The sequence below is a fragment of the Boleophthalmus pectinirostris genome, unplaced genomic scaffold (assembly GCF_026225935.1).
Source record: "Boleophthalmus pectinirostris isolate CB_2022bp ecotype Guang Dong unplaced genomic scaffold, ASM2622593v1 HiC_scaffold_16, whole genome shotgun sequence".
In the NCBI taxonomy this organism is placed as follows: domain Eukaryota; kingdom Metazoa; phylum Chordata; class Actinopteri; order Gobiiformes; family Gobiidae; genus Boleophthalmus; species Boleophthalmus pectinirostris.
The window spans coordinates 14,254,513-14,281,739 of record NW_026571095.1 but is presented as its reverse complement, the minus strand read 5'-3'; the positions used below and the strand labels follow the sequence as shown (position 1 = coordinate 14,281,739).

The window sequence follows — 27,227 nt, the reverse complement described above, 5'->3', positions numbered from 1 at the left end:
ATTTAAACTTGAACTTTGAAATGTATACTTTAATTTGAAACCTACCGCTTCATGACATTACAAGGTGGAACAGAGCATTTTGAGTTTTGGAGACTAATAATAGAAGGATTAGTCAAATATGTTTGTAAAAACATTCTAACATGGCTTAAAGTTCAAGTAACAAAAAAAATTAAGGAACATAATATTCTCTTCTTCAAAAGTTCTCCAAAAATGTGGCAATGATTTAAACATGTTGAAAAATATAAAATGCACATAAATGGATGAAGTGAATTATGAAACAGAAAATGAACCAAAGATTTTCCAGAGAGTTCTTCTAGTTGGCCAAGTAGGTTTCATTACTGGCAGTCATAATGAATAGATTACTGAGCATTATTGTGAGGCAGGCCATTCCCACTGATTAAACATATGCCATGTTCCTTGTTCAGTAAATCCTTACTGACTTGGGGGCACAGGATCAAGATCAAGCATGTATTCTATATGAAGAAAAACTCGATTGTGGAGCTTCTATATCTGAACATCTCTGCTTCCCCCAGCGGCCAGACAGCCAGGCTAATTTAAGAAGCGTGGGTCTGTCAGCTGTCATTAGTACTCCAGCTCACAAACGCACATAAACACACTATTCAACACTTTTCTCTCAAAGCACACATACATGACTCTCACACTTTACTACACAGAGCTAATTCCAAGAAATGTGGGCATCTGTCAGAAGTCATCATCTGCAAGCACAAAGCCGACCAGCGCGTTACACAACCTGGCAGCGCAGGCATGGAGCAGCACGAGGGCCGAGGAGGAAAGAAATATTGATTCATTCTGACTAACATCAACAAGAAGCAACAGAATACATGGAAAGTGCCCATTAGTATGGACCACAGCAGGTGGAACAGCATTCATATGGGAGAGATTGTAGAGGTACAAAACAAAGGTAAGCTTCAGACCAGATGTTAACACTATAATGGGACAGGTATTCTTAAGTCATATACTGGCAGTGTTGATGTCAGTATCATTTCCTCTGATGAAGTGTTTGCTGCAATACAACAGCATCATAGTTACGGTTTTAGATGGACAGTCTTCAGAGGCCACTGTGACCAATTTACACATAAGAGCCGTGGTGTGGGCTTTCAGCTTCATTTGTATACTAAAAGATCACAGGGATGTCAATGAGCACTCACATCTATTTAAACAAACATGCTGCTTTGGTTTGTCACACATTGATATGTTTTTTCCCAGACATAATGTATTTTCGCAAGACATTGTGTCAAATATGCAAAGCTCCATCTTTGAGTCAAACATGGCTGCCTGCATGTTCACTCATGAGATGCAACTTAAGGATTTAACACAGAATATATTTGCATTTTGGAATACATCAGCATGCCCAAAGGAAAGGACAGCAGCACTGATTACAAGCAACTAAATACATTTAGATGCTGCTCTCTTTCTATTCACTCACACCCTCCCATCCTCACACACACCCTGATGTGAGGCAGGTGCTGGACATCTCTTCCTTCTTCAGCGCACATGCATACACTCTCACTAACGTGCATGCTCACATACATGCACGCTTACATACATGCACGCTCACACAAGCATGAAAGCAGAGACAGAGCTGTGAAGCAGAGGTGACAGGTCTGGGTCTGTGCCATCGTCAGCAAATGTAGCGCTAATTGCCATTCTCCCACTGTTAGACACCAGCATGAGTCCAACATGGGCCCATATGCGCCCCAAGATGAAGTCATCTCCTCACTGCACAAGCTCACATGGGTTGAATGATGTGGCTTGATAGTGTATGATTCCTCTTTCATTCACGCAGTTGTCAGGTCTTTGTTTGATGCTCAGTTGTGGCAGGTGGACAGACAAACAGAGCTAGTGTTTTAGGATGACAGCTGATTACAGAGATGAATCCAGACATGACACCTTTAATGTTGCTTCATTGGATTGACAGGGTTAGGCACAGCTCCAGCTCACACGTCTCACAGCACAGGCAGCAGGAGGGTCAGTGTGTCACACATATATCTAATATACCACACATACTCACCCTGAGTAAATCTAACACACTATTTGCTTTCATGCTCCCCCCTGGGAGATACAGAATGCTGTGCCATTATGCTAGCCATGGCGAACCTATTTCCTCCTGCAGTTAGCCTGTCATCAGGGCATTGTGCTGTATTGTCTGCAAGCGCGCCTAAATGGGGTCCTTTCAGAGGCATTTTCAGGTACGGTCATGGAAGAATGGAGAGGATATTCATATCACATTTCAATTGCTGAGAAAACAGAGCTTTGGACAACGCACTGCACACAGACACACAGACACACAGGGCTTCCTCTGCCAAGCAAACCAGGGAGCATCACACATTCAGGCTTCCACTGATTTCCTCCATCTTCTCCCAGCAGACTGGATTCCATTACAAACGCCTGTCTGTTCTTTGAGCCAGGCACAAGCAGCAGCTGCACACGAGAACAGACGCACGCTTCATCCTGGGTGTCCTTGACACTAACGCATCACTGAAAATCATTTGTACATGTAACTGCACTCATTACATTGGTCTGAGATAGATTTATACAAGTCTAATCAATGTGAAAATGCACAATCTTAAATACAGTATATGGGACGTATAGTGGACAGTTCAGTAGAGCAGGGATAATTCGGGTAAAATGGTTCTGACCTGATGTTTTCTGAACTTGCATGTCCTGATAATAACGATCCTAGGGTTGGTACATGAACATCTGGTTCTACAAAGCCAGCCTTTGACTCTGTTTAAGTCTATGACACACGTGCAGATCATAAAGAGTTTTTCACATGTTGAATCCATAGTAAATCCAGCCCTTCCATTGCTCTGTTAAGGAGATAGACGCGTCTGGAATCGTGAGGACACCAGGCCCGCTGTTCCGTGCCCTCCTAATAGGACTCCCGCTGATGCAGTCCATACTTATTGCCAATTATCTGTCAATTAGACACGTGCTGATGTCACTGCAGAGGGGCCAGTAAACCAATCAGGAACAGCGAGGAAATGGCCAGCCATACTAATTGACCAGTCATGTGTCAGATGAGAGTGTGAGCTATGGTTCCCCTACGGGCCCCTCGGTCTATGTGTTTAGTCCATTGAGAATTGGCCAATCAGAGGGGAGCAGGTCTGTCAGTCTAGTTTTAGGTCTAACTGCTCAGTGGTGAGGAGGCCAACTTAACCCCAATGATCAAGGCTGTGGTGAGACGTTCCTGTTTCTAAAAGAACAGTCCTTTATATGTGGATGGGCAAAAAGTGCTTTATTTGTCCTTAGAGTACGGAATTGCATTGTCTTTCATGATTTAATACCAATACATGGTTCATCTTTCTATAAAGGTCATGATTTAACGATACATACAATCAAACACATTCTCGTAACAGCATTTATTTCTTTGTTAAAGCACCTTCTCAAACTTAATATAAAATACAAGCATTTTATCAATCAAAACAGTGAATATACAAAACAGAAACAGGTTTCCTTGCTTTAGCAACAAAATTATAGCACTGCCACAAATTAATTTAGAAAAACATACCAAAAAATACTCAGACCGCAGCTCTCAATATCGATACTGTGTCATCAAAGTTAGTATCACTATTAGAGCCCGACCGATATGGATTTTGTTGTGGCCGATATGAAACCGATATAATGAGAGTTGGAGCTGCCGATAGCCGATATAATCTCCGATATATTTAGTGATGTAAAAATTCACTGTAAATCTTGATTTGTTTAAAAAACTTAGGTTTGGCTCTAGTGGATTCTAAATTGGGTTTATTTAGGCAACATTTATTGTTATTCTGACTCTTTACGTCATATTTACATACAGTAGATTGGCCTAATGGCATTTTTGCATCACATTCTAACTACTAGTGATGGGTATTCCAGTTTTGTTTTTTTTGGAGAACCGGCTCTTTTGGCTCAGCTCACTAAAGCACCTCGCTCTTTCGGCTCCCAAGCGACTCTTGAGATTGTTTTGTTGCAAGTAGGACTAATGCAGAACTGAACCAGGACTGAAAAAGGACTAAACCAGGACTAAAACAGATTTAAACCATGTGTAAAACAGGACTAAACCAGAACAGAACCCGGACTGAGTGTCAGGACTCGGTCTCTCCCTCAAGCCCAAGATTAGTCCTGCTTTATTCATTTTATGCTGAACTGCAGCCAAATATGCACTTTTTTTTTATCCTATGCACACGCATATTTCTGAAAGTTTCGTTTTCAGCCGCTGCTGCTGTCAAACTACGGGTTTACAAGCGGCATGAAGAGAAAAAGTGAGAAAAGGAGAAAACACGGCTCCCAATAAGAAACATGCTCCCGCTGTTCGCTTCAAAGTGCCAGCTCTAAGAGCCGCTTTGATCGCGACCGACCCATAACTCCTAGCTAGTAAAGAAACTACTGCTATTAGCCTTTAGCCGTAAAAACGTGCGCACCGCGGTAATTAATTATATGCATAAATGTGGATCATTCACACGTCTATTCACAGCTCATTTACATATCAATGCTGGTCCAGTAACAAATATACGGCCAATATAGTCACTTTACAATAGACCAATAGAAAAAAGTCTGTTTATGTGCGGGAGCTACAGCAGCTAATCGCTAATAACAAATAGCCAAAACTGGCTTCAAAGTTGATGTATTTCCAACACTCACCGCTCATACAGGCTCCTCTCACATCACAAGTCTGCACTAATAAAAGTACTTTTAATCCAGACTCAAACCGATTGTCAGTAAAAAGAATATAATCTCAGTGTTGCGCACGGCCGCGGGTGTAAACAATAGCACGTGAGTGAAGTGACGTGACTCTGGGGGTGTGTTCAGGGACAGTACGGACACAGACAAATTACACCGCAGATAAATACTGATGCGGAGCCACATATTAGGACATTTATCTGTCTGTAAATTGGATTAAATAAACATAATGTAGAGAGTCTAAGCTTTATAACGAGGTATAACATGCCCACGTGAAACATCGGCCCATATCAGCAAGCATATCGGTCGATATGTCTCCAGGCGCCCATATCGGCCGATAATATCGGCCAGCCGATATATCGGTCGGGCTCTAATCACTATATTGATATTTTAGTAGCTGAGATTGACCGATATGAGTTTTTCCATGGCCAATACTGATACCAATCGTTTGGAGTACAGAGCAACCAATCGCCAATATATTAGGGTCAATTCTGAGTATTTTCTGCATATGATGTAATTTAAATTTACTACAAACTCACTCACAGCCCCTTTTTACCATAAACCTTTAAGAGAATGGTGTAGTCATGCTTTGTGCTGCTGTCTCTTTGTATTACAATGATAAGATAAAGCTTTGTGTGTATTTTTAGGCAGCAGATTGATTAGATATCGGTCTTTGCTGGAAATTTAAGGTTGACAGTTACACTAAAAAGTCAGTCTGTCTCTATTTAGCACATCACTGTTTGTCATTATACAGGTATATGATCATACTACAATCTTACAGTGCAGTATAATGCTGAAATAACCTTAGTCTTTTTGTCAGTTTAATGATTATTTATGATGCTGCAAAAGACTGTTGTAGTTTTATATTTACAAAAACAGAGGATCACAAATCTTCCGTCCTTATGCGCCAAAAGACACCAATCCATCACACAGTCGCCCTGAAGACAAACAGCTCACACTGGCGACACCTGTCATTCTGTGCTCATGCTGTGATCCATGATTCAAACCCACGAGACCATTCACAACACCATTCACTATCCATCTCCACAGGCACCACCAAGGACCACTACAGGCTTTGATTTGGGGTTTGGTAGACATAGAAGCACGACCATAAATCATGCCACTTCTATCCTCTACAAAGCCTAAAAAACAATTAACACATATGATTTCAAGAGAGAATGTTTTATTTTATTTTTTTAAATGAGAGGACTATGCAAATTTCAGATCCGCTTTTTAATGTGTGTGCTTTGTTTTGTTTTACTAATCAAAGTCCATAACCAATTTCTTTGTCAGTAAAACACTTCCCGACATTAAAGGAATAAACTTAACATTTTACATGTAAAATCTAGTAAAGTAGTAGTAATAGTCGTAGTAGTAGTAGCAGTGGTAGTAGTAGTAGTAGTGGTAGTAGTAGCAGTACTTTGACCTCCAAATTAAATTCTTAAGTCTTAAAAGCCGATGAAGAACAAGTAGTAGTAGGAGAAGTAATTGTAGTACTTAGAGTACTAGTAGTAGTACTGATAATAGTTGAAAAAGTATTAGTGGTAGTGGTAGTGGTAGTAGCAGCAGCAGCAGCAGCAGCAGCAGCAGCAGCAGTAGTATTAGTAGTAGTAGAAGTATTGGTAGTAGAAGTATTAGTATTAGTATTAGTAGTAGTAGTAGTATTAGTAGTAGTATTAGTAGTAGTAGTAGTAGTAGTGAGCATAGTAGTATTCGGCCTCCAAATTCAATTCTTAAGTCTTGAAAGCCGATGAAGAACAAGTAGTAGTAGTAGCAGTATACTTGCAGTAGTAGTAGAGTAGAGTAGAGTAGAGAAGTAGAAGTAGTAGTAGTAGTAGTAGCAGTAGTAATAGTAGTAGTAGTACTTGGAGTAGTAGTGGTAGAAGTAGAAGACGTATCAGTAGTAGTAGTAGAAGAAATAGTAGTAGTAGTAGTAGTAGTAGTAGTAGCAGCAGCAGCAGCAGCAGCAGCAGTAGAAGCAGTAGTAGTATAACAGTATTGCCACCTCCTAACACAACTCTTGAGTGCTGGAAGATGACGGAGAGCGGGTGCACAAAGGTAAATTCAATAAAAACTGAAAAGAAGGTGTCTTTTTTTTTTTTTATTGACCAGTGTCTATATGTCCCTCACAGAGCAGGGAGGGCATCCTTCCATATCCACACACTCAAGCACAATACTGTGGCCTTGTCAGAAACACTCACGGTCACATCAAGTCTTACCTGCTGCATCGGTATAAGTTCAGTTCAACTGATAGAAAAAAACCTAAGAAGTATTTGTTATTAGCAGTGTTTGTATGTTCACCTCTATTTTCAATGAACGGCAAAAACACAACAGAAATAAAACCACATACAATGAGGCACTATGATGTATCAGTACTAAAATTACAAACTCAATTTCAATACAAAGTAAAAAGAAAACACACGCACAAACATGCACAAAATGAATCTTATTTAACAGTATCATTGTGTGGTTTTGTGACAGGTCTGACATAGATTAAGACAATTTTAAAACAATTCAAGAAAGTCAATTTACTCGTAACACAGTGAGGATATTCAGACCACAATTATCTCATGTGACTGTGGCCTTAGAATCAAACCCACAACCTTCATTTTGAGAGGCAGAAGAGTTTACCAACTAAGTACCATCAGCTCCCATCTGCCATCTTTAATTGCCTGGCACTCACAAAACACCGCTCATTTAGTGATTATGGAATTAGACGACACAACTGGTATGAAAAACAAAAGGTTAAAGGCCTCATCTCTTGGCTTGGCTTTAGTTTTCAGGTTAATCTTTAAATTATTTCTATTGCACACACTGTATTGACATTAGCACAGGTTGAAACATGAAGCAGTCTCAAACGCTTGACAACTGCTCCAAGACCTCTTCGGCTACATTATGAGTAGAAATATTTAATTATAGGAATTACACGACCTTTATCTGCTTTTAATCTAGATCTACAGCCTTGCATGCAATTACACTATTTCACAGAAGAAGGATTACTTTTAAGTTATGTGATTGTAAAAGGGATTGCATCCATTTGGAGTGTGGTAATTTATCGCGTTTGAGATTGCAACAAAATGAGATCATGGCACGGGTGTTTGCTTGGTGACAAAGTTAACTCTTATTGCAACAGTTAACCAATGATACCAGTGATAATAAAAACACCTTTTCCTTAAACAATAGAATTTTTTTTTTTTTAATAGTAGGTTGCTTTATATTACCATGTCTGTGTGTCATATATCTGTTCTACAGCTCAAGATAACTCTAAAGATCTTCAGCTAATTTCCGTCCTGTGAATGTGACTTTCTAGTACACTTGCTCAAATGAGTATCTAGTTTCGACACTAGGGATATTTTCATAATATGCATCTCACGGTATTGCAAAAGTTTGGAGAGGTTAATAGAACTGTAGACAGGATAATTTTTGCTTTTAAAATACTTTGACAAGACTTTGGTGGTAATCATTACTGTTATAATTCCATACATTAAAGTAAAAAGACATATTTCTTTATGTTGTCTATGTTACATGTAATTTCCTGTATATATAAGCTGTTGCTACTATAAAACAATGCATTTAATCAAAGGAGCTTGTAATTCAATATATTGTGACAGCCTATGACATTATTGTGAGACCTCTGACGATAGCATATCATATTTAGTTACTGCTACATCCCTATTCAACACTAGCTTTAGTACTGATGAGTATTTGATTTTCAATACTTTTGACAATCCTAGCACTTAGTTAAATACATATCCTTCTGCCCTGCTTTGACTGACAAGTGCAGGTTGCCCACATGCATAGATATTCACACCCTGTCCAAGACTTTTGCAACAGCGTAATTGAATAATCTTGTGTCAGTAAGGTATTTGAAAAGAAGGGGATTTCTTGTAAACCGGTGCAAAACAGATGTAAAACAAGCAAGAGAATCTGTACAATTACAGTGCGGCTTTGTTGTGGAGTGTTTGTCATTTTGACGCAGCATCGGCTGACTGCAGCACAGCGCGGTGGTGTGGAGAACACACTGCACATCTGCTCATTCAAGACTTTATTTAAATACCACCTCAGTGCTACTTCATATGACAGGAAGAGGTTCATTCACGTTCTGCTAAGACTGGTAAGATAATACGGACAGTTTAAGTGCATATCTTTAGTATGATGTTCATGATATCTATAAATTTCAGAGTGAGGAAAAGTTAGGAGCATATTCACGGTAATTAACCATACATAAATATAGAAATAATGTGGCAGAAGAGCTCAAAAAGTCCTCCATAACAGGAAAAGTCATGCTGAGATCTATATTTGAACAGTGAGAAAGTGCTGTCTCTGTTAGGCCAGATGAACGTGTAACTTAATTTAACTATAAAGACTATTTGATACTGTTCACCATTAAACTGTATACTGGAACATAGCCTATTTGACTGGTGCCCCTATAGCCCCCACAAATGGATTCAAATGGAGTAAGTTCTTCTCCCAGACTTCATTGTCATCGTGCTGAGTGAGTGTCTAACAGTGTGTGAAGCTCACATCAAACACGGGCATCGTAAATGGCCCCGGTCTTGAGAGAGGGAGGGCTCAGACTTCATAGGAATAAGTGATGAGGAGGGCGGGACACTTCAGAATGGGATACAGATTAGTTACCGTTCAGTGCATCCCTTCACACATGCCATCTGTGTGAGAAAAAAGAAATATACTATACTCCAAATAATGTTTCAGATTTAAATGAAAAACATCGGCATGAGTCAGGACCACATACTGGGCACAGATGATTCCACACCATTGGAATGTCAACGTGACTGACAGGACTGAACCTGACTTCAGAGCCAAACAAACATGGAGGTGGAGCTCGGTCTTCGGCGGTTGGTGCTGAGAAATGTCCCAGCTCTTTATGTCGGAATGGATACAGATAGTACGTTTTAAATGGCTGGGGACATAAGTGCTACAGGCTGTATTCTAGTCTCACTGAATGCCAACAGTTATTTAAACTAGTACCATTTGATGATCCTGTTTGGAAAAATGTCACAGAACTTAAAGTTGTTTCATGAAAAAAATTTATGAGCAAGCGGCTTACAAACTGCAAGAGTATTCCACAGTACTGCGTTAAACTGATATTTCTTGTATTTCTTGCATTTTGTTTTCAATCTAAGGTTGCTTTATTGCTACAAAACTACAAAGATTTTTTATTTTATTTTACTATGAGCAGGGTTACCTCTCTGTAGACCCATAACATAACTGCTAGTGTCACTTGCAGTCCAAGTCACAGGTCTCCAAGGAGATACAATAAGTTTAAAGGGTCTATTACGCTATTTTTTGATCTATGTTATTATGTTGTAACCAGGCTGGCGCCACGTAGTGCCTCTGCTCAATTTAATTTCTCTCCAGCAACTAGGTCAGGAATCAAAATACACTAGATGGTTCACGAAAATCCCGGAAGTGTAAGTTCGGGCACCAGCCAGTCAGCGAAGAGCCATATATTCACTGTCAACGATTCCCAAGATCGAGGATTTAAAGCTGGAATAAAGAGAATATTTGGTGAATTTCATCAAGGAGAAAGACGTTATTACCCTTCTTCCTACTGGATTTGGGAAAAGCTTTTTCTACAAAGTGAAACCAGCTGATGAATCAGGCTAGTAATGTTGTTTCCTTGTCACATACTTGAAGTTGTGTTTTGTTTCATCCACACATGTTTAAACACATAAACCCTGCATATTTAGGCTTAGAGACAATTTAGTCAAATTGTGCAGATTTAAGTCAAATTTTGTGAACGTGATAGACACATAAAGACATGGGCTGTGGCTCAGACTGCTTTTTCTTACATGAGTAAATTTTGCATAATATATAACCTTTAACGCTTTACTGTGGATATCTAGAAGTAAAATATTTATTACTACTCTGAAACACTTGTATTTATTCATAGCAGCCAATAATCCCAAAAATGTGCCAAAATAGTCTACTCCGACCCGCTTTAACGTTCCCTCCCAATCTTTAGACCCATTAATCTTTAAGTTTGAGGTCAGCAGAATTAGTCAGATGAGAAGTACTTCTTTCCACGAGAAACTTTCATGAATTTTTCACACTATATATACGCACTCAGACTCTCCAATTATCTCGCAGTGAATAGATCTTTACAAAAAGGCAAATTTGGCTTCCCAAAGATAACAATGGAGACATATTTTTATATATATACAGAGGGATGGCTGTGCTTAAGGGTTAGCATATGCAGAGTCCTCATTAGCACAAATAGAAAAGCAAAAAAGTATATATGTCTATGTCTGTGTTTTCAAAGTAGTCTAGAAACCTCATCTTTCGGTTCATCACTGACAACACAAGGGAAATCCACACAGCATTTGTAGCACGTAGCACACCATATTTTCCAGTGCATCAATTTTATTAGGAATTAAATTTGCTACAGTTTGGAGGTGACCTTGGAGAGCGTTATTAAAATGGCTACAGGAAATAGGCCGCTATAACTATTCATGGAGGGGAGGAGAGGTCAGCGGGTCAGACGGGACTCAGACTGCTGAGAAGATTAATCAAAAGGTATATACACAGACAATAAAACAATCTATGTGCAAGATCTTAAAAAGTAATGCATATATTTTGGTACAGGGGTCACCAGTGGGCCAAGGAAGAGTAAGTCTATAAAAAAAGTCTGCAATTGTCAGAGAGGGCCACACAAACTTCTACAGGTAGAGGTCAGTAATGGAAGAAATGATTTTATGTACATTTATTGTGATTCAGCCATTCTTACATGAAGTGTTTAAAAAAAGAGAAATATAGAACAAATTAATTTTAAGCAGTTTGAGCACTTTCTAATTAGATATAGACAAAAAGCGGATTACATATTTTGACCTCAAGAGCTGCAAAATATCTGTACTAGGGCAAGACAAAAGCTTAAATACATGGGGGAAAAGAAAGAGATTGCTAAATTACTTAACTAAACACGCATGGATGACATCTAAAACATTTTCAGACATGCTTTGATCAGGGAACAACATTATAGCATGGTAGAAAGCTCAATTTTTATTCTATTTTTTGCATAGTACCCCCTCTTTATTAAGTCACACAGAGTACTTGGGGTCAGCCCTATGTTCCCACAGCTCTATGTTCCCTCATTTCTCATTTCAAAATGAAACTCTAATAAGTCATTTTTATTTTTATACCACATTTAAAGGGATGATTCAGAGTCATTTCAACCTAAGGTCCTTTGCACCATGACCTCTACATTACATCTGTAGACAACTGCTGCTGGATAATAGTTTGGGTGTAACTGACAAATTATGAGAAATGGGGATAAAATCTAGGCCTAATTTTTGAAAAAAAAAAAAAAAAAAGTACAAATGAGGGAACATAAAGCTGACGGAACATAGGTATGCTCCCGAGTAAGTTTTTATCAACATACTGTATATGAAAACATGGGATGAATTCAAACCGCATCCAAAGCAGAGCATCAGAAATTGCAAAAATCTAGTAGTAAACAAGAATGGCATCAAAAATCGACTAGTATCAAAAATTAAAACGCAGTGAGCTCTAATTCTGAGCAAAGACCATAAGAAAAATACTAAAAGACATCTCAGTATCTCCACCTCAAAAATCGATTTAACTGAGGCCAATAGGAGTCTAAAAGAAACAGAAAACGCACACCAAAATTCTTGTAGAGGTGTAAATGTGAGGAGTAGCAAGACAAAAGCGAAAAAATGCATAGCACACTCAGATGGCCGATGTCCAAAAGCTTTTCTATTTTTAAATAACGTTTCAGCAAAAAAAAAAAAAAAAGCCTTCGTCAGATACTTTTCTTGCTTTGGACCACAGTAGGAAACCCAGTCATATTTTTTTTATTTTTTAAGATTAAGGAACTTTATTTTAAACCGCCTACACCTTAACTACACCTCTGTAGAAAAACTGGGCATAAGAAATCAAATGTTTTAATGATCTCTTAATGTGCAGTGCAGTTTATGTCTTAATAAACAAGCCTGTTAAATTATTCCTGACCTAAAAGATTCTACAAAACAACTTTATAATTTATGAATCCCAAAACACAATAATCACATACTTTATTCACTGAAATTAAGCAGTCATGATGAAATAATATGGCATTCTTCATTTAAGGTCACATGCAAATAGATGTAAATATGTAACCTGTCATAAAGAAACTACTTGAATCACACTTTTAAAGGCATTTTGGAGCTTGTTATACTATGTCAGTTTAGCTGGACTCCAGACAGCTCGGCGACTCGCGAGCTCCCAATGCTGTCCACTCATTTCTCATTACCCTCTGTACTTCTAATCAATAGTTAATTACGTCCAAAAAGCGCTCTCCTTACCCTGCTGTAGTGGGCAGAGCTGGCCAGACAGAAATTTGCCTGGCTGAAAGATTGAGTGTTACACAGGGTTAAAACCGTCCTCCCACCACAGATACTTATCAGCCAGTCAGTGCCCGTGCTATTCCACTCTGCACTGAGCTCACTTTATTTCTCACACAGTGTTTCATGCTAGACGTCATGGCACCAATAGTTTCCAGTTTTCGGTTCAGATCCATCTTGTAGAGAAAACGTTGGCTCGATAATAGTTTTTGGTTTGGTGATGAGAGGAGCAGCAGCCAGGTAAATGAACCTATGGGCTTGGAGTATATACTGTATAAAAAAGTGGACCGAGGGAGAGTGACATGTGACGCTCACAGGGGCTAGAGGGTATAGGAACAAATTTGGAGGATATGCACAAAATTGCGAAATAAAAAACACCAGGAGCATGTAGAGCGGGTTATTACGAACATTTTAAGACCAAAATGACAAGGCTCACTGCAGCAGTTACAGAGAGAGGGGTGACAATCTTTCAATATGAAGTCAACTGGAGCCAAAATCAATGGACCCGGAAGCGCCATTTATATACAGTCTGTGGTTTAGAGAGATGAAGGATTGGGACCGTTGTCATAACAGTGAAAATCTAAACCAAATACGAGAATGGTTAAGAGTCCCCAACAGGGCAGATAGGACAGGAAAGTAAAACTAATAACTAGGTCCTTCATTAGGTAACTTTTGATTTCACATATTTTCTCCTTTACCCCTCATAGCTGTGCACCTCCAGCCTGGTGGGCGAGTCTCTTGTATCCAGAGCTCAATGGCTGCAGAATCCGAATGGCCGCCTTCATACGTTGGGTTAACTTCACACCCCTGACCTACCCTGTTGCTAGTCCTGTGAAATATTTGTACCGTTTTAACTATGTGCTGATGTCACAGACGTGGCGTTTTTTTGAGTAACTCATACCATACTATGTCCCAGTTAAGGAGCATGGTCTGGGGCGGTTCTCTTTTTTTACTCTCCTCTCCCGATCCTCTTGTTAAAGGTTGTAAGGAGGATTTTTTTGTTTGTTTTAAGTTGTCCATGGAAGTTCAAACTAGCATTATTGTGATGCAGCAGCCTTGTAATTATGATGACCAAAAAAAAAAAAAAAAAAAAGCAAAGAATGAAAATCCATCAACTGTGGGCGTGGTGGGGCCAGCAAAAAATTCGCCAATACCTCGTTATCTACTGGTTGTTAGGTTGACAGTCAAACTCCCTACATTTCTAGCGTAACTGATTTGCCTGAGCGCTGGTATTACGTGGTTTACATAAGCCTCTCACGCATTCACGCGTACGCAAGACGCCATTTACTCAACCAACGCAGCGGTTCTTAGCGGCTTTTTCCAACTGTAGCTTCTTCGCAGTTGGCACAAAGTTTGTTGCAATGGCCGACAAGAATCCACTACCAGTCAGCCGCAAAAGAAAGTCCGTTTTTGAGGTCACTGAAAGAAGAAGCGAAAGCGAAAAGGAACAAACCCAAACTAAGTTGATTCTTAGAGATTTGTTCCAGCGATGGTGTGCGCTGAAGCAGGCTAAGGGTCTAAAGACTGATGCGTTGGCTGCGAAATTCTTTCTGGACGGGTCACTTCAACAGGAATTCTGAACGCACACCGGCTGCAAATAAGCATGATTTCTAGCGTAAGGAGAAGGAGGGAGTAGGCGTTTCTACTTAGTGAGTTGTGGAGGAGGGGGCTGGTGTGATGCATGCACAACATTTGAAAAAGGATAAACAGTCGCTGTATTTCTTTTTCCTTGGTAAATCCTCTATACAACCTTTAAACTGTAGTGTCTTTTGGTTCGGTCCGTGTCCAGTCTCTCCACGTCATATTGTGTTACGTGTTTGTAATGTACAGACGGCGTGACAGGTCCAATTTCGATTCCTTGTTTCGATAAGTATAAGTACATGTGAAGAAACTGATGATGAAGTCCATTATTCATATTCATTCAGGCTTTACTAAATAGAAAAGATGTAAGCATGAAATGGAGTGAAGTGTGGGCAAATTACCAGATGACACAATTTCCTTGCTATCACACCTTATTGGCTGATTTAGGTTAACGTTTGGGTTTAGCCTGAGCAAGTAGTATTTATGGTTAAGTATAAGATCAGTCTCCATGAACTGAAAGTAATGTCTCTTAAAGCATGGTGGTAGTAATGTTATATAGGTGATCCTGCATGTCCCTATGTCCTAAAGTGGAAAGCAGCAATGGCGCTTTCTCATTAATAATTGCTTGAGCTCCAGGCTGAAGCCCTAAGCACTCCACCTCATTTCCTTTCCACACATCAAAGCTAGGTGTGTGCGTGTGAGCGTTTAGCACGTTCACATTTGTGCTAGTGCAGTGTATGTATGTGCTTATGTGTGTGTATGTGTGTGTATGTGTGTGTGAGTCAGGCCCAATGAGAAACAGCCTGTGGAGGAGTGGACTTTTATTTAACCAGAACAGAGGCAGTTTTGAACTCCAGAGTCCGCAATTTCAGACCTATTAACTCAGTGCCTTTAATTCCTCCAAGCACCAGTCAGCCTCCTCTGGGCAGCCCATTTACACTTAAAATGCAAAATTATCTCAAAGTTATTTTTAGCTTCACACAGGCCTGAAGGCAACTTCCCATATAGTATGTATATAAGATTTGGGACTAAATAACCCAGCAACATGCACAAATACAGTATATAGACGCTCTTAGTACAGATATTTTACACTTAGACAAACTTTACTGATCCACAAGGGAAATTATTTGGACACAGTAGCTCCTGTATCAAAACATAATATAATAACAAAGAGCAACAATATATGGTAATAGTGAATTCAAAAAAGTAGCAAGATAATGTGGTCAAATAAAGCAGAATTATTGTACATGTACAAGAAAAGATTTAAATATAAAAATATAGTAAATATATCTGGGGTTAGGGTTAGGGTTATAACAGTGTATAAGGAGAAACAGTGCAAAGATGAAATAGTGATTGACATGACATAAGATATTACAATCGATTTGATAAATAAAGAACTGCATTTGATGATTTGATTTGAAGCTTTTGAGCTAACTGAAAATACAATTTCAGCTAATAAAGGTAAAGGACTAAAAAAAAAAATGTCTTGAAAAGCGTATCTCATCTAACATGTTGAAATATGGACAGAAAAAACAGAAGACAAACTTGTAGCCAGTGGATGTCTGGTTCTAGTAACTTGCCGTGACCTTTGCCCTGTGCAGGCCTATAGGCTAAGCTGGTGGGCTTTAGGTTGAATGAAATCACCCTGTGTCAGCTCGCAGACAGATCTCATTAGAACAATCATAAATGAGTCTCTTTGTTCCAGCAGTCCAACATCTCAAGAGCCGCTTCTCTGCTTGTGCTGGATTCATCAGAGACAGGCTCACGTTTCATGTTTTCCCTCCACAAAGCCCCATAATGCTTCATAAATGCATCTGTTTTTAACTAAAATGCAAGAACACTGTGGGTTAAGGAGGGCACAAGAAAAAAATGGATGAAAAGTTCCCAGGCAGGTCAAAAATTCAGAAGTCTGAAGTGTTTTAGAAAAGTATTTTAAAAGTTTAAAAGTTGAACTATACATGACAAAAGCATTTTGCTCAAAACCCAGGACTTTTTTATACGGAGAAAAATGCAGGCACACTATGTAATAGGGATGTAACAATATCCAAATCTCTCGGTACGATATTATCACGATATGCATCTCATGGTACGATATTTATTGCGATATTTTGGAGAGGCTGATATAATTGTAAATAAGACAGTTTTTTGCTTTTAAAATACTCTGACATTGAAATTTTGATGTGAATTATTACTGTCATAATCCCAAGAATTCAAGAAAAAAACATATTTCTTCATGTTGTCTGCACTGAAATGAATCATGGGGTATGTAGTTTTCTATATTTATTAGCTATTGGTACAATAAAACAGCGCATTTAAGCAAAGGATTTTGTAATCTGATATATTGCGACAGCCCACGGTATTATTGTGAGACTCTTGATGATACAATATTACAATATTTCAGTTATTACATCCCAACTATGTCCCTACTATGAGTGTTCTCCACTTGTTTGTGTCCATGGAGATGTTTCTACATTGTCTGTTCCACAGTATGGCATTAAACATACCCATTTCCATGAAAACAAGCTGGTGGCCACAGTAAGAATGCATGTTTTTCACGTTTGTTAGCAATAAAAACACAGGTAATTAAACAGCTTAAAGATGGACCAATAGAAAATTTGCACAGTAAACCTTTAAGTCAAATACTGAAATACAATCTCAGCTAAAACTAAAATTATTATTGACAAGCAAGACGGACATACACAACTGCTCTAAATAGTAAACATGGGACAAATCAGGCTTGATGCATCCGCACTTAAGAAGAGGGGGGCTGGTCATGGGCTGGTGTAATGGTTCTCGGGTCTGAACGCTAAAAGACAAATGAGCCTCAATAATCAATGCTTTCTGTCAGAGCCTGTAGTAATATCAAAGCGTGTCCCATTTCCTGCTGACTGAACAACTGTCGCCCAATCCCGCGGACAGGTGATAATGGAACCAGGGGCCCAAACACGGAGGAGAAAAAGCACATTTTTCACACCACCGTCCTCCAGTGGTACGGAAGCCCGGGTCACTGCGCCCAATCAATTACAAGCACTGGCGTTTTCCACTAGGTGTGTCTGAAGGGCTATCCCGGCCGACAGGGAGCAAGTCGGCTGGAAGGAGCAGAAAGAGAGAGTTTTTCTGTCTGCAAAAGCAATAAGCCTGAGAAAAGGGCCTTCTTGTAGTTTTTAACAGTGGTGCTCACAGGCCTGTCACTATAATTACTATATCGACTTATTGTTCAATATATGAAAGCTGGGACAATATATTTTCGGGTTCAATATTTATTGTGGGTATTTTTTTAATAGTTGGAAGATTTTTGCCATTTTTGTGTCATAATGTAAGCTTTGAGCTGCAGAGAGTAGAATAAATTAGCCTGAAACCGCCGGTTTCATGTAGTGGAAACCATCTGACCTCGCAGCATTGGTATTCGTTCACTTGACAGTAGGCAGGTACTTTTTTTAATTTAACCAATCGCTGCTATTTAGTCGTGACATTTGTAATGCGCTGCTAACAGGGCTAACTGGTATATTAAGCTTTTCCCAAATCCCGTAGGAAGAAGGGCAATAACGTCTTTCCCCTTGATAAAATTCACCAAATATTCTCTTTGTTCCGGCTTTAAATCCTCGATCTCAGGAATCATTGCCAACACAGAATGCATGGCTCTTCACTGATTGGCTGGTGCCCGAACTCGCACTTCCAAGGTTTTTGCGAAACGTCTAGTATATTCCGATTCCTGATCTAGTCGATGGAGAGACATGAAATTGAACAAAGGCACTAGGTGGAACCAGCCTGGCAATGAACAAATAAGTTCTATTTAATAATTTCTATTTTAGTGATACAGTAAATAAAAAATATCGTGACAGGCCTTATGAACCTGCAATAAACCTATAGTAAACCAGAGCTGATCCAAGTGATAACCAGAGTAAACTTATGGTCTACTGGTCAGAGAAAAACAAGACCCCATCTAAACCAGGGCTAAATCAAACCAAACACTAAGTAATATATTGTGCTGCCCTTAAATATCCCTGCTCCCTGCTCTCTCCTGTGCTGTTCTTCCCATGTAGCTGAAGCTGGCCCATGTACCTTTCCCGAGATGAGCCTGATAAGAGTGGGCTTTATCCTACGTGCAGCCACCTGCTCCGATAGGGGCCGTGCACCAACACAGTACAACACCACTGATAGCATCTCCTCTGCAAATCCTCCGCACTGTTATGTGTGAACGCACATGGAAACACTACATGGTTAGGATGAGGGCAAAGTCATGAGGGCTGACTAGAAAAAGATATGACAGATGGTGGATGATCAGACTTGTAATTGGTATAATCTGTTACAACTCAGATAATATTGTTGTACTGTAATGAAGGAATTATAATTAGGTACAATGTATTTTGGAGGAAATCCTTATTTTCTTATTCCTTATGTGGAAAAATTACTGATTAGGTTTATATTACAAAGCCAAGTTTAGAGAAGCAAACTCCCCTTCTGTTAGGAGTTTAGATTACACATATAAAAATGTCCTTTCACAGGCAAGAACATGCACTTCGTTAAATTTACCTAGTCAAAATACATATAAAAATACTTTAAAGGTCCTATATTATGCAAAATTACTTTTGTGTGATTTAAGCCATGTGATAATTTTGTTAGCCCCTCAAAAACATACCTGGAGTTGTGTTCTGTTTCATTCACATGTTTGACTAATCCTGCCTCATTAGTCTGTCTACATCTCCAGACCTCAAAATGCTCTGGTCCACGTTGTGATGTCATGTAGTGGTAGTTTTACCAGTAGTTAGGCAGTTCCAGGACCAAAATCATCTAAATGATTCTAGTGAGAATGTATGGAGTTTAAAAACATGATGGAGCACTTCCTGTATTACTACATGACAGCACAAGTGGAGTGTTTTCTGCTTGAGAGAAGAACTCAGCCTAAATATGCAGTTTGTGTATAAAATTATGTGTGAATGTAACAAAACACAGCTCCAGGTGTGTTTGTGACGCTGAAACACTACACGCAACACTATAACACAGATCAGAAAACAGCGTAACATGGCGTCTTTAAGGTCACGTCTTTCTTTTATGACAACTGTATAAACATTGTATAATTAAGCGGCGATCCTACAAAACCAAATAATAACCCAACTAAAATAAACATGAGAAATGCTTGCTGCTCTTGTGTGTGTTCTTTCTTGTTCTTACTCACCCTCACACTGAGATGCACAGAAACGCACAGGAGCGGAGCAGCCCCCCACCTGCACCCACCATCTGTCCCGCCTCAGGCTCAGAGTCTCTGGGGCGAGGTGAGCGAAGGAGGGACCGTGAGCATGTACGCGTGTGTCAGTCTGGGTCCCCATAGGTTTACATTAGAAGACAGGCAGCCTTGAAGAACCACAGAATTCAATTAATAGAAGATGGAGGACAGGCAAGAGGCAAAAACCATAGTTTAAGTTCTATTAAGACTGGATAGAATCAAATTTCTAGTGTCAAAGGTGCTGTATTATACTAAACTGAGTCTTTTGAGCTTTAAGTCATGTTATTATGGTGTAACCTCCTCAAAAACATATCTGGACTTGTGTTTGGTTTCAAGTTAACAGTTACCTTTTACCTTTAGGTCAGCAGACATTAGGGGTGTGCAAAAATATTGAAATATCGATATATCGTATTGTTTAATGTGATGATCGAGTATCAGTATCGTGGGCTGCTGTATCAATGTATCGATTTGGTCTATTTTACTAAAATATTTTGTTAGAGCGTTACAGTTTTGTTGCTTGTTTAGGGGAAGGAAACTTGTTTATGTGACACATTTGACTTTTTCCCTGTTTTTATGAGTAAAATATTTGCGATTCAAATAAACTTTGCACAAGAGGTAGTTTAGCAAGGACTTTCAGTATCACAGCCATGATTTAGTATTTATTATTTATTGAAACGTATCGAATCGATTTGAAATATCTCGTATCAAATCAAAAGTGCACTGCATCGAGAGATATGTATCGTATTGTGGCCTGTGTATCATGATATGTGTCGTATCGTGGCCTATGTATCGTGATATGTATCGTATCGTGACCTATGTATCAAGATATGTATCGTATCGTGGCCTGTGTATCGAGATATGTATCGAGATATGTATCGTATCAGCAACTTCTTAATGATACCCAGGTCTAGCAGACATTGGCAATTCAAGGGCTGAAATTATCCAAATGATTCTAATGAAGGTGTATGGAGTATAAAAACACAGTGGAGCACTTCCTGTATTACCACATGATATCACATGGTGGAAAGAGTGATGAGGAAAGAATATATATGCAAAAATATGCAAGGAATTAGATCAAAACTTGTCAAGACACTAACCCTATCTCACAATGTTAAATGTTCTTACCATTAGGAATGTCTTAAAATGTTTGAGGAATAACTTTGGACCATTGCAAACTGTTATTCACGCTTTTAAGACAGTAAAAATCAGATACAGTGCGTTTAATTTTATCCCTGGTCTTTTATCTGTGTTTTATAGCGTTTCATCCATAAAACAAGAAATCATTTCCATATTTATTAGAGCACTTTCTATGCACAATGTTCTGCCTAAAACCACTGCACTGGTGAGAACTGGTGACTAAACATCCAGTCCCATGACAATCTCTTGTATAACCATGCAGTGTTCCACATTTACAGCTGCCCGGCCGGTTCACTGTCTGCAGGCCAGGCTCAGCTCTGGGGGTCGTCATAGATGACTAGCTCACATAAGCTCACTTTAACACCGAATAGTCTTTCCTCTGTGGGCACCAGAAAGCCTCCATTATGGGATGAGGCCATGTCTGCGGCCCCTGCAAGCCATAACGGGCCTCGGTGCTCCCTCTGCCAACAGAACACGCACCCAAATGTACCACACAGAGCAGTATAAAACAAGTGGAAAATTGAAATCTACTTAAGGTGGTCCCAGGTCAGCAGTAGAGCCGGTGGCCAAAATACACTGAAGCATACAAACTTCTCTTAGTCTTTATGGCTTTTCCATCATGCTACCTTAACTCCCGGGACTGCACTATAGAAGCTGATATTGTTAGAACTTTATTTTCTTTTGGAATTGTGGAAAGACACTGAAACGCATTTGAATCTTAAGACCTTAGAAGCGTAAAGATTGTTCCTTATGTCAATACGCAAATACATTAGTCTGGAAAACTGTACAAGATTGATTTCACTTAAGTGGTCGGACTTCTGCTAAAGCTGACTGGCCACTAATAAGCCAATAAGAAGCCATTTTCTTCAATTAACTTTATGTACACAAAAGCGTAAAACACACCAGTACCTCTGAACATCTTATGTACACATACATTTGAAAACTCAGAATAAATGGTTGCAGTTTTCAAGATGTTCAACAGACGTGCATTAACTTCGTCTACTGTTATTCTAGATGAATCCTGGTTTTAAGGGGGTTTGGTTTTGGATGAGGACTCAGACAAATGACTTCCCTGCAGGAGACACGTTCAAGTCACAAGTTGCTGTTTACTGCCAACCAGCCTAATGACTCATTAAATGCACAACTAGAGCTTTCTCTCTCAAAGCGGTTAATATGAAGCTTAAAAGTGAGCGATGTTTAGGCTGGGACACGGGCTGGGGTTTCAATTATAAAGAGTGCAGTATATTTTAGTGCAATGAAAACAGCAATGCATAATGTTGAAAATGGTGCTGTATATGTTTTTCGTGTCATAAAGTTAAATTTATTTTGCCCCAGTAGAGATATTTTCAGTGTTTCTGTTTCAACCAATTATAAAGCGTTTTATTGTCCGCAAACTGTCCACTTTTTCATCTGAACATTGTGCAAAGCGCTGTGAATAATTATGATTCTAGAAATGCCTTAGAAAAGCGAGGACTAACTCTGAACCACTGCAAACTCTTCAAAATGATCTGGTTCTAGTTTTCATGTTTATTACACAAAACATCAGGTACAAAAGTTGCAAATAAGCTATCACCAGTGATGGCTTATGTGTGTCTAAGTTTCAAAGAGTCTTGCCAAAGGACACAACAAACAGAACTAAACTACTAAACCGCTGTGGAGAATGATCAAAACATCCTTCGTGGTGGTGAATGAGCAGACATTATGGGGACCGTGCGCAGAGGCTGGTTTCAATTAGTTTTTCATTTATCACCAGGACTAAGGTTATGGCCCTGACTTGACCTGTCTCCTGTCTGGGGTTAAGATCTAATGGTAAGTGGATAAATTGTCTCCATAGATGCGCACACAATGATTACACGCTATGCCACAACAGCACAGAGTGGAATAACCGGAGAAGACGGACAATTTAGGATAAAAAAAACACTTTCTCGTTTACAAAAAGCAAAACATAAAACAGGTTGCAGCAATGGTAAAAATTAAGAGTAAAAAACGTATAACTAGTCTTGTCACGATAACAAATTTTGACGCACAATATTTTGCTACAGAGATATACTTTAAAAAATGATCATCCTGAAAGTACTTTGTGCTACTGAGGCAATAACAATAATATAAGATAATCCCTATCCCTAAGTATCATTAAAGGTATTAGATGCAACAAATAAATAACAGAATTAACCAATAATGAGGCATAAAAGTACCTCAATATTACAACTAAAATAACTAAAATCTCCCCATTATTGCAAAGAAAATGCATAGAGGACAAATATTGATCCCAGAAATATACTGTTCAATTTTTTTATATATTAAACAACAAGTCGATATAGTAATTATACTTATAGGCCTAGCTATGACCCGAAGCCTGTAACGCGAGATGCAAATGCCTCCTGCTCTGGGCGTGTCTTGCTCAAGGACACTTACTTAAAGAGGCTCTCCACTCTGCCCTCTAATCAATACCACAGCCCTGATTAATATATACGAGCGGTGCGTTTCTGACCCCCATATCTATGATCACTTATGATTTTATTTGTTTATTCCAGGCCAGGCTGTATCAAACCACTCAGCCCTTGAGACCAATGCTATTTAGATGTACTTAAGTCGGTGCAGTAGTTTTTATGATGCATCTGTTACCTCTGAGGTTTCGCTATGACTCAGGCAGAACCAAAACAGCCATTTCCATAATGCTTTTTATACTGTCACTAACTGTCCTGGACCCTGGATAGAGAGAGACTACAAGAGTGGATACTTCATGTGCTACTTCCTGATGACATAATGACAATTTGAACCTTAAATAACCCTAAACTGATACTGGAATTGGGACAAAAATATTGAATTAAGTCATGGTTCCAGGATATATCGCATAAGGTTAAGAGTAATAGAAAAGAAGAGTAATAAATGTTGAATGAAAAGTTATATGTGTTTTTTCTCCACTCTGATATTGGTTAATTGGTATTGATACTTCAAGCTGGGTGTGGTCTTCATGTATGTCTATGTCAGAATGTTCAGGAGTTACTATGGTGACATTTTTTATTTCCAAAAAAAATGAGAGCGACTAATTGGAAAAAAAACAGATCAGATTGCGGTAAAAAACTCAAATTAAAGTCTACTTTGAGTAATACCGATTCACATAGAGTAGTGCCTTCTGTTGATTGTTGTTGTTGTTGTAAAGTATAAATTGATGAGAACATTTAGCCAAAGTATACGGATACTACCTGGATATTCAACCAAAAATTGTACTTCAGTAGAACTACAGTAAGACACCATTCTCTTATACTGTCTTATAGCGGCATTAAAGCACATTTTCACGTCAAGCCTGTTGTTTACTAATGGATCATATTAGCATTATCACTTTTACTGTAGCATGACAGTCGAACCAAACCAGCCATTCCCACAGCCTTGTTCAATTACAGCCTCCTCATTTGTAAAACACATAGAGAAAGTATCGTATCTCCCTGACCTCCATCCTGTCTTTGCTGCTTATTTTATCTCGCTGTCACTCCTCCCTCCCTCTCCGCCACCACAGCAGCGCCGCCGACTCCACTACCCCAGTTCTGTTAAATGAGCAGGCTTATCGGAGCCTAATTGGTTTAAGGGCAAACAGAAATCAGCAATGACTCTGTGCAAAGTCAAAATCACTACTGCTGTTAGCTTAAATGCAGACACATACACAGCAAAGATAGGAAGATTTGCATGGCTATAACTGCGCTAGAAAAATATCAAAGTTAAAAACAAATGAGTGTATAGCTGTTCCCGTAATGATATGCAAATCTCTATTTACAATCCTATACTGTGCATATAGGATGTTTTCGATAGCATCTCTGTGCAAGGGTGTTTGGGTGTTTCCCGCTGCAACATGTTTATACAGTAAGCAAATAAGTTCGAGGACAACGCCAGCTCTCACCGAAATGGTCTGTTAGCTCAGCATCCTGACGCCGTAGCACAAAACACCTCATAGCATGTCACTGTACAGGTCATCAGCTCTGCAATGAAGTGTGGGCTGCCACTGTATGGATTTGAGAACATAACAGCCAATCTGTCATGGAACATATGAGTGAAGGTGTCGAGATGATCTAAGCACACATAGTATAAAGTTATAGTATATAAAAAACAGTACACAATGAAAGTAGACATGTAAAATAAAATATAAGGGGCTGTTCCAAAATGAGAATTACACACAACCACTGTGGCGACAGAGACTTCAGAGAAAAGTTTTTAAGTTTCGCAAAAACAGGACGCTTAAAGTGAATTTTAGATTTTCATCACAGAAACCAACACTAAATGCTGTATACTCAAACAGCTGAATAAGATCACAGACGCATAAACTCACAGTCTCCCTCTCTGGAGAAGAACAACAGACTTAACAGACAAAAATAAACAAAAAGACCACCTTTCCACAACAAATCCAAACATGAAAATATATTGTATTCTCATAACCTATAGGTCAGATTTCTGTTTCACATCTTTGGCACAATCTAGTCCCAGTCGTCCCAGCTTCTCTGCGAATGTCATTGCCCACTATGTAAACACCAGAGCCTCAAATATCCATCCACACAGACATAGCAATCTGGACCTGACTTTGATATCCTGTTGAAACCTGATGAGAACAAACAAAAAACCACTGCTGAAATACAGAGCACCAGGGGAGACAGAAATGTGTGTAAGATTACAGAGGAAAGCAATAAGAACTTTATTTGAGCTTCTAATTTATGCTGTAATAAGGGCCCGTGAGTCCAGATTGAGCCGTGTGTAATCCTATGAAGGTTTTATTGGCCAGCCAGAGCTATAACACTACAATAAAATAGAAAATGACATTTTACATCCATGATGCTGCTGGGATCTCCTGCTCTCAGCTGCCAACGTCTGAGGCTACACGCCAATGCAGGTCCCTGTGGTGCCCCAGCGGAAATGAAAAACATGTTTAACCAGGAAAGTGTGGCCACTGATGGATCCAGTGTCTTATGAGTGAGAAGGTATCAAGAATAAACACTGACTAATGTGATGGACAGACACACACCAGACCTGCTACAGTGCATTCAAACAGTCTGATTTGTTTTTCTGAAATTCAGATTATTGAAATTATAAGGGAAGGTGTAGTCCAGAGAAAATAAAAACCAAGCAGGCCTATATTATTATGTTTTAAGAAAACAGAGTTTGTCCAGCAGTCACATATTCTACACCTGAAACTAATCCTGAAAGGAAAGCCGCCTCCAGGCACAACATTCACACAAAGTTGCTTGTGGCATAGAAGAGCTCAGTGACAGCATTGAGAGTTATAAAACAGTGGTACAGTGATCCACGTGTGCGCCAAAACACCCCGAGAGAAACATTTCCAATAAGCAGCCAGCACAAGTGAGAATGAGCCGTTTACCTTCCATCGCAGAGGACGTGATGACCAGCGCGCATAAAAGCGCACACAAATCCCCCGTCATGGCAGGAGGGTGATATAGTCTCCACAGCACGGTCCCCCCAAAAACAAGTAGGAACACGCAAGGTGCGCGTAAAACAACACGAGAATCCGTCCGTTTCTCAGAGGCTAGCCCCGCGACGAAGTGAGTCCCATCTCAAGCCGTAGTAAACAATGTGTGACAGCGTGCGCGAGGGGAACAGCCGAGTGCGCCGTACCGGGGCTGAGGGGCGCGTGGAGGAGGGAGGGGGGCCTGACACACAGCCCCCCATTGCAGAGCAGGAGCCAATCAGCGAGCCCGGAGCACAAACTCACCGAGCCAATCACACCGCGCTCCGCTCCTCCCTGCTTCTCTCTCTCGCATTGTCAAAACACCAAACTTTTTCCTTGACCTATTTGAGACAGTGCCCGCTCTATAGAAGAGAAATAGCACCCCCACATGGACCAAAGCCGTCACAGCAGCAGCTCCAGTCAGCCTGTGCTTTGACTTCTTCTACTAAGGGGGTTGTCTTTCATTGATCTCTCTTCTTCAGTTATTTACTAACAACAAAATAATAGAGCCATCTCCTCAATGCCCCTGAATTGGTCAAATGGGCATTTGTTTTCACACTTGTGGAATATGACAAGAAAATAAAATTGTGTCACTAGAAATCAGAAAAAAAATATTATTATTATTATTAAGAGTAATGGAGAAAATTGTTTTGTCAATACAAGTAAGTAAATAAGTAGTCTAAATGTTAATTTCCTTTGCTGCAACACCCGAAATGAAACCATGGCTACTCATAATTTGCTCTTTCTGCTGTTCCAAAAGCATGTGTGCTGAAGAATAAAACTGTTCCCA

The 27,227-nt window shown here is 39.5% G+C and overlaps 1 protein-coding gene across 2 annotated transcripts in view; it reads right to left on the bottom strand.

Moving 5' to 3' along the window:
- Positions 1 to 26,574, bottom strand: part of LOC110159937 (ephrin type-B receptor 1) — a 282,975-nt gene extending 256,401 nt beyond the window's left edge. For both annotated transcript variants that reach the window (XM_020924537.2, XM_020924544.2), the window contains exon 1: positions 26,351 to 26,574. In XM_020924537.2, coding sequence (XP_020780196.1) covers positions 26,351 to 26,411 — 61 coding nt within the window. In that variant the 5' untranslated portion in view covers positions 26,412 to 26,574. The remainder of the gene's footprint in view (positions 1 to 26,350) is intronic.
- Positions 26,575 to 27,227: the final 653 nt, after the last annotated feature.